Source organism: Octopus sinensis, linkage group LG11, assembly GCF_006345805.1.
Source record: "Octopus sinensis linkage group LG11, ASM634580v1, whole genome shotgun sequence".
Lineage (NCBI taxonomy): Eukaryota > Metazoa > Mollusca > Cephalopoda > Octopoda > Octopodidae > Octopus > Octopus sinensis.
In genome coordinates this window covers 21,778,433-21,794,446 of record NC_043007.1, presented here as the reverse complement: position 1 = coordinate 21,794,446, position 16,014 = coordinate 21,778,433, and the positions used below count along the sequence as shown (strand labels likewise).

General features: G+C 40.3%; 2 protein-coding genes across 2 annotated transcripts in view; one reads left to right on the top strand and one right to left on the bottom strand.

Annotated features, from left to right (window-relative positions):
- LOC115216962 (low-density lipoprotein receptor-related protein 6) overlaps nt 1-7,472 on the top strand; it is a 91,916-nt gene extending 84,444 nt beyond the window's left edge. Inside the window, exons 15-16 of the mRNA XM_029786433.2 lie at nt 2,222-2,421; nt 2,523-7,472. Of these exons, the coding sequence (XP_029642293.1) occupies nt 2,222-2,421; nt 2,523-4,089 (1,767 nt within the window). The 3' untranslated portion in view covers nt 4,090-7,472. The remainder of the gene's footprint in view (nt 1-2,221; nt 2,422-2,522) is intronic.
- LOC115217274 (plasminogen activator inhibitor 1 RNA-binding protein-like) lies at nt 6,819-8,224 on the bottom strand. The gene has a single exon (XM_036507212.1). The coding sequence runs from the start codon at nt 8,203-8,205 to the stop codon at nt 7,717-7,719; it is 489 nt and encodes a 162-aa protein (XP_036363105.1). The 5' UTR covers nt 8,206-8,224; the 3' UTR covers nt 6,819-7,716.
- Nucleotides 8,225-16,014: the final 7,790 nt, after the last annotated feature.

The window sequence follows — 16,014 nt, the reverse complement described above, 5'->3', positions numbered from 1 at the left end:
TTTAACATGTTCACCGGTAAAATTTCCACTTCTTTCAGTTTCTATCTACCAAATTCACTCACAAGGCTTTGGTCAGCCCAGAGCTGTATTAGAAAACACTTGCCCAAGGTGCTAGACAGTGGGACTGAACCCAGAACCATGTAGTTGAGAAGCTAACTTGTTACTACACAGTCATTTCTGTACTCTTACTTAGAAAACAGGTAAAGGTTAGTGACAGAAAGAGCATCCAGCTATAAAAGTCCTGCCTCAGTTACCTCCCATTTAATCCATACCAGTCTAGAACAAAAAACAAGCTAAATGCAGTCTTGTGATAGTTGGAGTGGGGGGTTCCTTTGAATACTTTGTGTTTGTATAGTGATTTAAAGGCACTTGGGGGAGGCGCAATGGCCCAGTGGTTAGGGCAGCGGACTCGTGGTCGTAGGATCACGGTTTCGATTCCCAGACCGGGCGTTGTGAGTGTTTATTGAGCGAAAACACCTAAAGTTCCACGATGCTCCGGCAGGGATGGTGGTGATCCCTGCTGTACTCTTTCACCACAACTCTCTCTCACTCTTACTTCCTGTTTCTGTTGTACCTGTATTTCAAAGGGCCGGCCTTGTCACTCTCTGTGTTAAGGGTACACGTGTCTGTGGAGTGCTCAGCCACTTACACGTTAATTTCATGAGCAGGCTGTTCCGTTGATCAGATCAACCGGAACCCTCGTCGTTGTAACCGACGGAGTGCTTCCATCCAAAGGCACTTGGGAATTGTCTCCTATCATTTCTAAGCTAACGAGGAGATTCATAAATAAGGGAGCAATGCAAAACAACAAAACAACAGCCACTAAAAGGGTTACTGCAAATTTTGATATTTGCATACTTTTGAAGCAAATGGCTTCACAGCTAAAGGCCTTTCCTGCTGCTTCTGCTATCTACTTGATTATGAAATAAGAACAGGACTTTGTTGTTAGTTGGATTGTGTTAAGCAGAATAATATGCCTTGTCTTAGGAAGACTGTGCTTCCCTTGTGTTATTTATTTATAAACTGTAAGAGAAGAAGCTTTATAGTATGTACTAGCACACATTTACTAAGTTTAATGGAGTTTACTGTTTAGTCTCTGGCATCATTAAAATAAATACTAAAATCAAGTAAACTCTGTGTGAGTGTGTGCATATATATACACACTCACACACACTCTTTGTATTGGTAATTAACTAGTACCTTCTTAGGATTTTGCTATTCCTGAATGAGGTTTGTAACCTTTAATTGTGTGTGTGTCTGTGTTCGGATTGTCCTTGCACAGAGGGACAGAAACTGAAAGAAGCCTTTGTGTCTATCAGCACCACCGTCGCTTGTCAACTGGTGTTGGTGTGTTTATGTTCTTGTAACTTAGCGGTTCGGCAGAAGAGAATGATAGAATAATTACTGGGCTTAAAATAATTCTTCAAGGTGGTACTCCAGCATGGTCTAAGTCTAATGACTGAAACAAGTAAAAGATAAAAGATACATATATATATATAATATTTTTTCTATCACCTTGGCTTAACAGCCCTCACCGTTTGTTTTTACTGTCTTGTCTCACTGTCCTGTTTTTGTTACCACTTTCACCCTCCGCAAAAAAATTCCAAATTTTATTTAATTTGCTTTGCGGGAAGGACTGTTTCAACGAAGTCGCGTCTTGTCCTTGCCCTCGAAACCCGGAATAGATGAAACAGGGACAACTGAAGAAGGGGAAATATTCCTTGTGTTGTATGTCTCGTTTCTCATTGTGTTCAATGTTTTTTTGATGTTCTGTACCCATATATGCATGTATATATATATATATATATATATATATATATATACACATATATATGTTGGTATGTACATATATGTATGTAATATGCATATATTTATATATTATTTATATATATATATATATATTCACCATGATAGATTTGTAGCCACTACACATTCTTTATTTTCTCTCCTTGTTTCTTTCTGTGTTCCTTTCTGTGGAAGAGCGTAGGCTTGAAACATTAAAGACTTTTTCAATTCCCGAGCGTTATACTAATACATCTGTTTGTTTTCTAGACCACCTGTCTTTGTCTTTTTCATGAATCTCTCTCTCTCTCTCTCTCTCTCTATATATATATATATATATATATATATATATACACACACACACACACACCCACACCTACTGTACAAAGAAATAAGACCTGTGTTTCTAATTACAATATTGTATTTTATTTTCCTCTAGGTATCAACAGTGGTACCGAATCCATCAAACTACTTCCACCCGCATGATTTGGCTATTGATCCATTCTCTCATCATATTTATTGGTCATGTTCTCAGAATAATGTAATCAATGTCACTCACATCGATATGACAGATGTCGGTACTGTGGTCAGCGACACGGAAGAAAAGCCTCGGTCACTTGTTCTGAACCCAGAACAGGGGTACGTATTACTTTGTTGCTGTTGTCGTTCCGTGTGTGTCTGTCTCCATTCATATTTCCATTTCATTTGCTCTTACTCAATTATCTTTATTGTCGTTGCAGTCATATTTATTGGACCAACATGGTGAAACCTCCGAAGATTGAAATGGCCGCCATGGATGGAACAGAAAAAACAGTTCTATTTGGAAACGACTTGAAACACCCAACTGCTCTGACCATTGATTACAAATCCCAGCGTTTATACTGGTCCGACTTGGAATTAAACCGCATCGAGTGTTCCGACCTTTCCGGTGGGAACCGGAAAATTCTCGTCGACAGTGAAATTGAACATCCAAACGGATTAGCTGTTCTCGGACAATACGTTTACTGGATTGATAAAGACCAACAGCTTATCCAGTGGGTCGATTATGCTGATACCCATGTAAGATATCGTATGCAAGGTCGTCGCATTCAGGGATTAACCGATATCCATGCTGTTCAGATGATTAGTGAAGAAGACTTTCAAAAGCATCCCTGCTACCCTGACACTGGCAAATGTTCTCATATTTGCGTAGCGAAAGGGGATGGTACTGCACGTTGTTCTTGCCCGGTAGCCCTGGCTCTTACAAACGATGAGCAAACTTGCTCAGACCCACCAACTTGCTCTCCTGAACAGTTCACATGTGTTACGGGCGATATCAAATGTATCCCTGCTGCATGGCACTGCGACGGTATTGCCGAGTGTGTCGACGAATCGGACGAAAGCAACTGTCCTGTCATGACAATGCGTTTTACTTGTGCTAATGGCGACGTGATAAAAAAGATTTTGGTTTGCAACGGCGAGAAAGACTGCGAAGATGGTTCCGACGAAGAGAAATGTTGTCCCAGTGGTCAAACGTATTGTAATGACGGCCCTTGCATTAATTCTGAGTTACGCTGTAACAAGCGAGACGACTGTCCAGACGGTTCTGACGAGTGGGACTGTCAGTTTCCTAGACCAGCACCTATGCGTGATACCAACACTGCTCAATACACCGTCGGTTTTGTGGTGGTCTTTGTCTCATTGCTTATATTAGTTATTGTGTTTGCTTGTCGCCGCAAGTCCCCACCGAATACTGCCAACGATCATGAAATAATGATGGTTAATAAACCTTTAAATCCTTGCCCCAAAAATATCACTCCCCCACACACAATGTTTTCTCGTGGTAAATCTGTTGGAACTGGTTTGTCCCTGAGCTCAGGCCCTGCCCCTCTTTACGACAGGAATCACGTGACGGGGGCTTCATCCAGCAGCTCCACTGTAACACAATATCCGAAAGGAACACTAAACCCACCGCCAACCCCCGTCACAGACCGTTCATTATACACGGGAGATTTCTGTTACTCTTCCAATAGTCCTTCCACGGTTCGTTCATTTCGGACATACAAGTTCCGGCACATTCCTCCACCACCAACAACCCCTTATAGTACAGATGTGTATGAAGAAAGTGAACCCTACCCATGTCAGAAGTACTATTTAAATCACTCGCTAATCGAACTTAGTTACGATTCTGCCCCACACCCTCCGCCACCTTCTCCACGGAGTCATTATTTATCTGACGATATGAGTTGTCCTCCATCACCTTCTACAGAGCGTAGTTTCAATCCCTATCCACCACCTCCGTCACCTGTTGCAACTTCCGACTACTGAGACAATAACAGCTGTGTTTTGCCCCCGACCCCTTCTATAAGAGATTGTATTTTTTGTCATTCCTGAAGAAGCTGCTTATTCACAGCTCTGCCATTGTAACTTACCACGATCAGATTGCTGTTCAATCTTCTGGGTGTTGTTATTGCTTGCTCATGTTAGCATTGCAGCCCTTAACCTTTTAGAATCTGTTGCAAATTGTTGTATTCCAAGGTTTTTTTTTTTTTTTTTTTTTTCGTTTTTTTTTTTATTTTGGTAGCTTTTGCTACAGAAAATAAACCATAGCAATATGTTATGAGAATGATCACAGTCTGTGAAATTACTTATTGCTGCTGAAAATACCATGGAGATAATGAACTATGATAACAGCTCCTGATCTAGGAGAGGGTGTTGTGTCGCCTGTGTTAGCCCATGCTAAATTCTAACGATTATACACTTTTATTTCACATGCAATGGTTATTTACATTGCTGTTGGTGAATGCAATGCTTTGTTTGAGATCGTTTCTCTTTCAAACTTTGTGTACTGCGTTTAGGGCAATGAAACTCGATGACTCCACTGATTCTAAAAGTGTAGTAACGTCATTACTGGATATTGACAACCGTTCAATCGCACGCATTAATACACTGCTTGTCTTTTCAGAAATGTCTGGGGAAAGTTATGGAAAAAAACTAAAACAAAAACAAACGAAAAAACGGAAAAAACACAACAAAAAAACGTCCACTCCTTCCTATGGACGTTGGCAGATTTGAAACCCATTCATTTGATAACTGATGGTGATATTTCTCTCAAAAGATTTAGATAGGATGTTTACATGATAAATGGTGCACAACATGAGTTTGAAATATTAGAAAGTCCATTCCTTCATTGGTCCTATTTATGAATCTCTCTCTCTCTCACTCACTCTCTCTCTCTTTCTCTTGTGTAAAGACTCTAAGTTACATATAATTTTTCTATTTCTATTGTCATGAGTTTTATTTTTAAATTCATTCATTCTCTCTTTAATTCATTTTTATACCTCTGGATTTTTCCTTTTCCTTTCCGATTATTATTATTATTCTTCATCTGCTATTTTATCATACAATTACCTGTGATCAGCTCAATCAATCAACCCACCACCCATCCTACATTAATATCTCTGTCTACTTCCTTCTGGTTTGGATCAATCTAATGTTTCACAGCTGAATTACATGTTTCTGCAAGCTCCATCAAATTATACAAAATATATTTTTGTTGCTAGTTCAGGTTTACACACATATCTCTTATGATAATATATATATATATAAAAGCAAAAAGGTTATTAATCTATCTTAATTATCATAGTCCTATTCTCTTTTGGAAATAGTATATAACAAATTGTCACTGAACTTAAGATTCTGAATTTTTTTGGTGTAACTAACTTGCAGGTATTGTCTTTGTTACAACTGGTTATCTTCTACAGAGAGTTTGAAGAACTAATTTCAAATTATTTCTCTCATTTAACAAATAGGTTCTGTTCTTCTTTTTTTTCTTTTTATCATTGTCTCCTTGTTTCAAAGACAACATCACAAGACACGCTGGCTGTAATTCTATGCCTCTCTTTACCGTTCTTGTCGATGTTTCTAGACAAACAGCGTTGAGATAAGCTTTTTACATATTCTCTAAAACCAGTTGAGTCTTGATAAGGTATTCTTAATACACAGGTGTAAGTTTTGTCCTTAATATAATAATTTAGATTATTTCGATAGGTATATTTATGGCATTTCGATAGGTATAATTAAGGCTTTGTTGTAGTCATCAAGGTTTCTAAACAGCATTAAGATGAAATTATCTGTATTCTTATTTTTAAAACCAATTGAGTCTTGATAGGGTAATTTTGATACATAGGGTATAGATATTCTGTAAGTGCAAGTTAATTATTTTCGGCATTAGTATAATAATTTAGATTTAACTTATTTCGCTAGGTATATTCGTAATATTTTGAAGTTTACCATCTGGTGTTTTATTTTTGTTAACTGTAGTACTTTTATATTTTTATTGTCTAAATATTTTTATTTCAATCTTTTAATATTTTTTTTTTTTATTCAATGCTGATCTTATTATTACTACAGTTTAAGGTTTTTTGTCTTTTCATTTCTCTTCTTAATGTGCTCCACACAGCAGGTGTTTGTAAATATTGCAACGGAATTCTTTAAAATGATTAACCATTTTATTAGAATTTTCAACTGGAGCTTGTTGGATTTTGTTTCCTTCTCATATTCTAACTAATATCAACTTTCACCACAAATGGTTCTACTGTTCTTATATCCCTTTTTTTTATGTATTTAAGGCTCTCAAAATCATATCTATATTTTTATTATGATTTTGACATCCTTAAGTCCATTGCCAACAAAAAGAAATAAGGACAATTTAGAAAGAGGGCTGAATCAACATTTCTTTCTATTTTGGTTTTGCTTCTAGACTGGTTTGCAAAGTTTTCATTTTTTTTAACTAGTATGTAGCAAATATTTTCTACTAATCCTAGATTCTGTGAACTGGTTTAGTTTTGTCGAGGGTAGTATAATTTTTAAGACTAGATTAACCGATTACATTTTCATCTCTAAAATATATGCATTGTACAGGATAAACTAGCATTAAATTTTTAATTATATAACGATAATTTTGACTTTACAAGCCTCGTGGGAGTCAACATTGCTATGTAATAAACTCAAAAAAAATTTTTTTTTATTAGTTGTACAAAAATTTTTTTTTTTTTAATATTTTAATTTGGCTGCTTCTCAAGATTAATTACATCCATTATTCATTATTCATCTTTCACCAGTCAAATGTATAAATGTGTGCGTTCTACAATGAAACTTGAAAAATGTAATAAAGGCGTTTTAGCCTACAACAGACTCTAAAAAAAATCCAGATAAACCATATTTCTTTCCTCCACTCATCGTCTTCTTCCTGGCAGATTGCTCTCATACTGCTGTCATCCAGTCAGCCACTTTGTTACGTAATATTCAGCAACCACTTGTTGCTGTGTATTAATCTGAAAAGAAAAAGAGAACATGAAAAACTGGTGGCTCAATGTTTATACATCAACTGCTTCTAGCCCATATAGATATATATATATATATAAAGAAAAACCATGGCATGGTTTAATGCTGACGTCTCTAAGCTTTTGAAAGGATCTTTTTCTGTGGCTTTTTCTTTTGAAACTTTTCAATTTACCTGATGGAATCTTATTTCAGATTGAGTTTGTTGACTGTCTCTAAAGTAAATTCGCTGACCATCAGCATTCATAAAGAAGTGCAACAGAAAGATTTGAAGGCCAAAACAAAAATTTAAAAAATATATAAATAAAAAAAAAATAAAAACGAAACATAACAAAAAGGGCTCATGCAGGGACAATTCTAAAAAAAAAAAAAAAAAGCCAATATTTTATCCTTGTTCACTGAACTTTGAATCTCCAGCAGTGTGACTGTATTACAGAGAAATTGTAATTTTTAGATTTGTAAAATAAAATTTAAAGATTTTTTTTTTCCTGTTAATTTCATTTTAATAATTTTTGTACAATGACGAAATAACATGGGAAGTCTTTTGAAAATATCTTCATGGAGTGTTTTACGTTTGATTTCAGCACAGACAAGTTCGGTAACAAATGGTACTTACAAAATTCTATTTTGTAACTTTGAAATTTTTTTTTTTTTTTTTATTTGTTCATCCTCTTCATCAGATTCTTTCTTTTTCAGAACATAGGTCTTCTTCCTCTGAGACTCGTCAACCCCTTCATTGGGCTTGCTGATGTTGAACTCAGTTTTTACACGGTTTTCCTTCTCCGGGGCCTTCCATTCGTCCAGGGTCATTTGCTTGACGATTTGCTCTTCGTCAGGCACTTCAGGATTGGCCTCTGTGGTCTCTGCAGTGGTCTCATTAGGATCCTGGTTTTCGGCATCCTCTGCTTGGGCACTCCACTCCTGAGTCTCAGTCTCCTTGAGCTGCTCCCTAGAATTGGTCGAATACATATCATCTTTCATTGTTCCCCAATTGTGGGAGCCACCACCTTCCTTTTTCTCATCTGCCTTTACTCCAGTTTTATCACTGCCACTGTGTCGTTCAAATTCCCTTTTTCTGCCACGATCACTGAAACTAATCATTCACACTTGATTTTTTTTAAAATCTATAGGCGCAGGAGTGACTGTGTGGTAAGTAGCTTGCTTACCAACCACATGGTTCCGGGTTCAGTCCCACTGCGCGGCATCTTGGGCAAGTGTCTTCTACTATAGCCTCGGGCCGACCAATGCCTTGTGAGTGGATTTGGTAGACGGAAACTGAAAGAAGCCTGTCGTATATATGTATATATATATGTGTGTGTGTTCGTGTGTCTGTGTTTGTCCCCCTAGCATTGCTTGACAACCGATGCTGGTGTGTTTACATCCCCGTCACTTAGCGGTTCGGCAAAAGAGACCGATAGAATAAGTACTGGGCTTACAAAGAATAAGTCCCGGGGTCGATTTGCTCGACTAAAGGCGGTGCTCCAGCATGGCCGCAGTCAAATGACTGAAACAAGTTAAAGAGTAAAGAGTAAGTCATACCTTTCATTTTGTTTTAAATCGTTGTACAAAATTTTTTCCCTTCATTTTCAAACTTGATATTGATTACCATTGCTCCACATATAGCCAGTGCTATGTTAAAAGCACCCATACTGGCTTCATCATCATCGTCATCATCATCACTTAATGTCTGTGTTTCATACTAGCATGGGTGGGATGGTACCACAAGGCGGCGAGCTGGCAGAAACGTTAGCACGCCAGGCGAAATGCATAGCTATATTTCGTCTGCCATTACGTTCTGAGTTCAAATTCCGCCAAGGTCGACTTTGCCTTTCATCCTTTTGGGCTCGATAAATTAAATACCAGTTACGCACTGGGGTCGATATAATCGACTTAATCCATTTGTCTGTCCTTGTTTGTCTCCTCTATGTTTAGCCCCTTGTGGGTAGTAAAGAAATAGGTATTCCGTCTGCCGTTACGTTCTGAGTTCAAATTCCGCCAAGGTCAACTTCGCCTTTCATCCTTTTGGGGTCGATAAATTAAGTACCAGTTACGCATTGGGGTTGATATAATCGACTTAATCCATTTGTCTGTCCTTGTTTGTCCCCTCTGTGTTTAGCCCCTTGTGGGTAGTAAAGAAATAGGTACCACAAGAGCCAGCCAGGCCGAAGCCTGCACCAGACTTCATGTAAAGAAAAAGCACCTGTGCAGGCACTACATAAAAAAGGACTCGTGTCAGTGCCACATGGAGAGTACCCATGCTGGTGCCATGTAAAAGAAGTATCCCTGCCTGTGCCACTTGAAAGAGCACCTGTATTGGTGCCATGTAAAGAAAGTACCTGTGTCGCTGCTACTTGAAAAAGTATCTGTGCTGGTGCCATGTGAAAAAAGATTCCCATGCCAGTGTCCTGTAAAAAGCACCCAGTACACTCTGTGAAGTGGTTGGTGTTAGGAAGGGCATCCAGCCATAGAAATCATGCCAGAACATGATTGGGGCCTATTGCAGCCCTCTGGCTTACCAGCTCCTGTTAAATGACGATAGGTGACACCCTAGGCTTTTTTTTTGTGTGTTAAAATCAATGATAAAATAATGTGATTTAAATACAAGTAAATATGATAAATCTTTTAACATTTTACTGGCTTCCCTAAATACACTTCTACTTAGCAAGTGTGTTACGATACTTTTTTTACATTTTATATCAATATTTTAGAGTAAAAGATGTTAACTAAAACATAATCAAATCAGCAGATACATAATGGATTTCATAATATTGAAAAGCTTGAGCTAAAGATGGGAGAGTAACTATGTTCATGGTGTAGGAAAACATTTTATGCAGTTAATCAATTCTCTCTTTACTTTCTCTTTTACTTGTTTCAATCATTTGACTGTGGCCATGCTGGAGCACCGCCTTTAGTCGAGCAAATTGACCCCAGGACTTATTCTTTGTAAGCCTAGTACTTATTCTATCGGTCTCTTTTGCCGAACCTCTAAGTTACGGGGACATAAACACACCAGCATTGGTTGTCAAGCGATGTTGGGGGGGACAAACACATACATACATACACACACACACATATATATATACATATATACGATGGGCTTCATTCAGTTTCCATCTACCAAATCCACTCATAAGGCTTTGGTCGGCCTGAGGGTATAGGAGAAGACACTTGCCCAAAGTGCCGTGCAGTGTAGAAACACTGCCAGATCAGACTGGGGCCTGGTGCAGCCTCCTGGCTTTCCAGACCCTGGTCGAACCATCCAACCCATGCTAGCACAGAAAACGGACATTAAATGATGATGATGATGATGATGATGATGGAAAGGATTGGAATCATCATCTAGAAATATCAGGATATGAGAACAAGAGATGTTATTGGTTGAGTCCTGAAGTTCACTTCCTTAACCCTTCAACATTCAAACTGGCCATATCCAGCCAACCTGTTCCTACCTGATCACTGACAAAATTCCTTGTTGCATCTCTACTTATTCTACCTGTTTCATATTTAAACCAGATCTGGTTTCTCATGCTTCTTCGGTAATCATCATCATCATCATCATCATCATTGTTTAACGTCCGCTTTCCATGCTAGCATGGGTTGGACGATTTTGACTGAGGGCTGGTGAACCAGATGGCTGCACCAGGCTCCAATCTTGATCTGGCAGAGTTTCTACAGCTGGATGCCCTTCCTAATGCCAACCACTCCGAGAGTGTAGTGGGTGCTTTTACGTGCCACTGGCACAGGGCCAGTCATGTGGTACTGGCAATGACCTCGCTCAAATCTTTTACATATGCCACTGGTACAGGTGCCAGTAAGGCGATGCTGGTAACGATCACACTCAAATGGTGTCTTTTACATGCCACTGGCACAGAGGCCAGATAGTCGCTCTGGCAATGATCATGCTCGGATAGTGCTCTTAATATCCTACTAGCATGGGGCTCGAGTGCCAGTAACGCGATGCTGGTAACGATCACACTTGGATGGTGCCTTTTACAAGCCACCGGCACGGAAGCCGATTAGCCACTCTGTCAATGATCACACTCATATGGTGCTCTTTGCACCCCGCTAGCATGGACGCCAGTCATCGATTTTGATTTCACTTGCCTCAACAGGTTTTTGCAAGCAGAGTTTTATTCTAAAAATAAGCGATTGCATCATTGGAATCTCAAAGCCACAAGATGATGCATAATTAATTTAAAACAATTTAAATAAGCAAACACGATAGGTGTGGGTGTGGCTATGTCTAAAGAAGCTCGCTTCTCAACCACATGGTTCCAGCTTCAGTCCTGCTGCGAAGTATCTTGGGTAAGTGTTTCCTATTATAGCCTGGAGCCAACCAAAGCCTTGTGAGTGGACTTGGTAGATAAACCGAAAGTAAGCCATTGTGTGTATAAGTGGGTGAAACTACATGGACATCCCAGACTCTGACTGAAGAGGCAATTGGCTGTGAATGATCTGTGTATCTTGTACAGTTGTGTTTGCCATTGTGCTATCATAATGTTTTCTGCATGTTGTGTTTTGACCATTTCCATTTGTTGTTTTTTCTGTTCTACCTTTGATACATATATAATATATATATAGATATAATATAGGCGCAGGAGTGGCTGTGAGGTAAGTAGCTTACTAACCAACCACATGGTTCCAGGTTCAGTCCCACTGCGTGGCACCTTGGGCAAGTGTCTTCTGCTATAGCCCCGGGCTGACCAATGCCTTGTGAGTGGATTTGGTAGACGGAAACTGGAAGAAGCCCGTCGTATATATGTATATATATATATATATATATATATATGTGTGTGTGTGCGTGTATGTCTGCGTTTGTCCCCCTAGCATTGCTTGACAACCGATGCTGGTGTGTTTACGTCCCCGTTACTTAGTGGTTCGGCAAAAGAAACCGATAGAATAAGTACTGGGCTTACAAAAGAATAAGTCCGGGGTTGAGTTGCTCGATTAAAGGCGGTGCTCTAGCATGGCCGCAGTCAAATGACTGAAACAAGTAAAAGAGTATATATATATATTATATATATATATATATATATATATAGAAAGAGAGAGAGAGGTGCAATGGCCCAGTGGTTAGGGCAGGAGACTCCGTAGGACGCGGTTTCGATTCCCAGACCGGGCGTTGTGAGTGTTTATTGAGCGAAAACACCTAAAGCTCCACAAGGCTCCGGCAGCGGATGATGGCGATCCCTGCTGTACTCTTTCACCACAACTTTTCTCTCACTCTTTCTTCTGTTGGCCTGCTCGCTTAGCCAGCGGGGTGGCGTCATTTCAAGGCTAAAACAATGCGAAGCGCATTGTGATCAGTAATGTGTAGCAACATCTGATAGCCTGGTCGGTCACGGTGATATATATATATATATATATATATACATATAGAGGCATTCATAAACTGAGGTAATACTGTATTAAATGAATATGAGAAAGACAGGAGATAAAGTATGATTTATTTGTGATCAGAGTTGTTCGGAAACCAAGGTTCTACTGTATATATATATATATATGTGTGTGTATATATATTATTTTTATTATTGCTGTTTTTATTATTTTTATTGTATTTGTTTTTTTTGTAACATTGTTCGTTTTTTTCCCTCTTTGTTTTTGTATACATTCGTTGTTTTCTTCCAAGGAATTAATGCTCTTAGCTTAGTTTTTCCTCGAGGCTGGCCAGATTGGAGCAATCTCAAGTATAACCAGCCGAAATTGCAAAGATAATCTAGCACTTGACCGAGGAAAGAAAACTTCAAATGACCCCTCCTTGTTTTCTTTGTATCGTCTATCTGGATGTTTTGTTGTCCCATTTTTGTATCACCTAACTGTCCGGATGTTTTGTGTTCTTAAAAGGGAGGCTGGGCAGCAGGTATACATAGCCAAGGGCGAAGCAGAAAAGAAGTTTACCAATCTCCGACGACGTGAGGACCAAAGGACTGAGGTATTTCGGATTGCCAGACAGTGTGAGAGAGAAAATTGTGATGTTACAGGAGAGCAATGTGTCCGCATGGATGATGATGCCCTTGCTTTTAATGTTTCTGAAAAGAAAGAGGTTTGGAGAAGCCATTCTGAAAAACTGCTGAATGTGGAGAAGGAATGGGAGGAGGAGAGCCTACCAAATGTTGACCCAGTAGAGGGACCAGCTATCCGAATAGACAGTTCCCTAGTAGATTAAGCCATTAAGAGTATGAAGCCAGGAAAAGCCCCTGGCCCATCAGGAATCACTGCTGAGATGCTTAAAACATCTGGTGGTGTGGGCTATGGCCTAGTCACCCGCATTGTAAACCAGGTAGTTTGTGATGGAGTCATACCCAATGACTGGCATAGCAGCACCATAGTCAACTGCTACAAGGGTAAAAGTGATGCTCTAGATAGAAATAACTACAGGGGTATTAAACTGCTGGATCAGGTGATGAAGGGCACAGAGATGGTCATAGCCCATCACATTAGGGAGAGAGAGTCTGCTTAGATGAGATGCAGTTTGGTTTTGTTCCGGGTAGAAGCACCACTGATGCCATATTCCTGGTTCAACAACTGCAGGAGAAATACCTAGCTAAAGATAAACCCCTCTACATAGCTTTCGTGGACTTGGAGACAGCCTTTGACAGGGTCCCCCAATCCCTTATCTGGTGGGTGATGCGGAAACTGGAGATTGATGAATGGTTAATAAGGGCTGTTCAGGTCCTCTACAGAGAGGCTGTCAGCAAGGTTAGGATTGGCAACGAGTATAGTGAAGAATTCCAAGTAGAAGTAGGGGTCCACCAAGGTTCAGTCCTTAGTCCCCTTTTATTCATCATAGTCCTCCAGGCAATAACAGAGGAATTCAAGAAGGGTTGCCCCTGGGAGCTCTATGCTGATGACCTGGCCCTCATAGCAGAATCACTACCGGAACTAGAAAAGAAATTTCAGGTGTGGAACCTCGGTTTAGAATCGAAAGGCCTTAGAGTCAATGTAGCAAAGACCAAAGTTATAGTAAGTAGGAAGGCAAACTCACCACACACACCCTCAGGTAGGTGGCCCTGCTCAATCTGTAGAAAGGGTGTAGGTAGAAACTCCATAAGATGTACCCAGTGTAAGCTATGGACGTATAAGAGGTGCAGCAACATCAAAGGAAAATTAACCGAGAAGATAGCTTTCGTGTCCTGCAGATGCACAGGGGCAATAGACACCACAGATACTCAGATAACAGATTCTGTTACACTCCAGGGGAAGAAACTAGAAGTAGTTGATAGTTTCCGCTACCTAGGTGACCAAGTTAATAGTGGAGGTGGGTGCTCAGAGAGTGTCACCACTAGAATACGAATAGCCTGGGCAAAGTTTAGAAAGGGTCTCTCGCTCAGAGTGAAAGGTAGATTGTATGATGCATGTGTTCAAACTGCCATGCTTCATGGTAGTGAAACATGGGCTGTGACTGTAGAGGACATGCGTAGGCTTGAAAGAAATGAAGCTAGCATGATCCACTGGATGTGTAATGTCAGTGTGCACACATGACAGTGTAAGCACCCTGAGAGAAATGCTGGTCATAAGAAGCATTGGGTGTGGCGTGCAAGAGAGACGTTTGCGCTGGTATGGTCATGTACGGATGGATGAGTAGAGATGTGTGAAGAAGTGCCACACCCAAACAGTTGAAGGAATTTGGGGTAGAGGTAGACCCAGGAAGACATGGGATGAGGTGGTCAAGCATGAGACTTCAAACATTGAGCCTCACAGAGGCAATGACAAAAGACCGAGATCTCTGGAGATATGCTGTGACTGCGAAGACCCAACAAATAACGTGAGTTCATGGCTGTTTCCTGCACCAGCATCACATAGCAGCCCCAGCCCATCCAAAGTACATTGGATCGCAGAACGGCCTGCTGTGCTTTACCTTGGATTGTAGGGCGACCTGCTGTGCTTGACTGGCCTCAGTGCCAGTGGCACGTAAAAAGCACCCACTACACTCATGGAGCGGTTGGCTTTAGGAAGGGCATCCAGCTGTAGAAACACTGCCAGATCAGACTGGAGCCTGGTGCAGCCTCCTGGTTTCCCAGACCCGGTCAAACCGTCCAACTCATGCTAGCATGGAAAATGGACATTAAACGATGATAATGATGATATATAATAAAGAAACAGGTATTTCGTCTGCTACTACGTTCTGAGTTCAAATTCCGCTGAGGTCGACTTTGTCTTTGACCCTTTCGGGGTCGATAAATTAAGTACCAGTTACGCACTGGGGTCGATGTAATTGACTTAATCCCTTTGTGTGTCCTTGTTTATCCCCTCTATGTTTAGCCCCTTGTGGGCAATAAAGAAATAAGAAGTTGTTCAATAATTTCACCAGTAACTAATTAGTTTCTGAAATATAGAGAATTTTTAGCTTGCAATCCCTGTAATTTTATGTATTTTAATCTGCAAAAAGATCAGTTTAAAACCCATGCCACAGCTAAGACGGCGTGCTGGTTTGATTACCTTCAGATAGAAACGATCGTGAATGGGTTGTTTATCTGTAGTTCTTTAGAAAGGACAGGGTGACGTAAGTGTGTGTTCGCTTTCCAGGTGGAAAGTATTTGGTTTCAGGGAAAACCTGAGAGACAAACAATAACAAACAATTATCTCATCATCATCGTTTAACGTCCGTTTTCCGCGCTAGCACGGGTTGGACGGTTCAACTGGGGTCTTGGAAGCCAGAAGGCTGCGCCAGGCACAGTCTGATCTGGCAGTGTTTCTACGGCTGGATGCCCTTCCTAACGCCAACCACTCCATGAGTATAGTGGGTGCTTTTTACGTGCCACCTGCACAGGTGTCAGACGAGGCTGGCAAATGGCCACGATCGGATGGTTCTTTTTACGTGCCACCAGCACGGGGGCCAGACGAGGTTGGCAATGGCCACAATCGGATGGTGCCTTTTACGTGCCACCGGCATGGAGGCCAGTTGGGGCA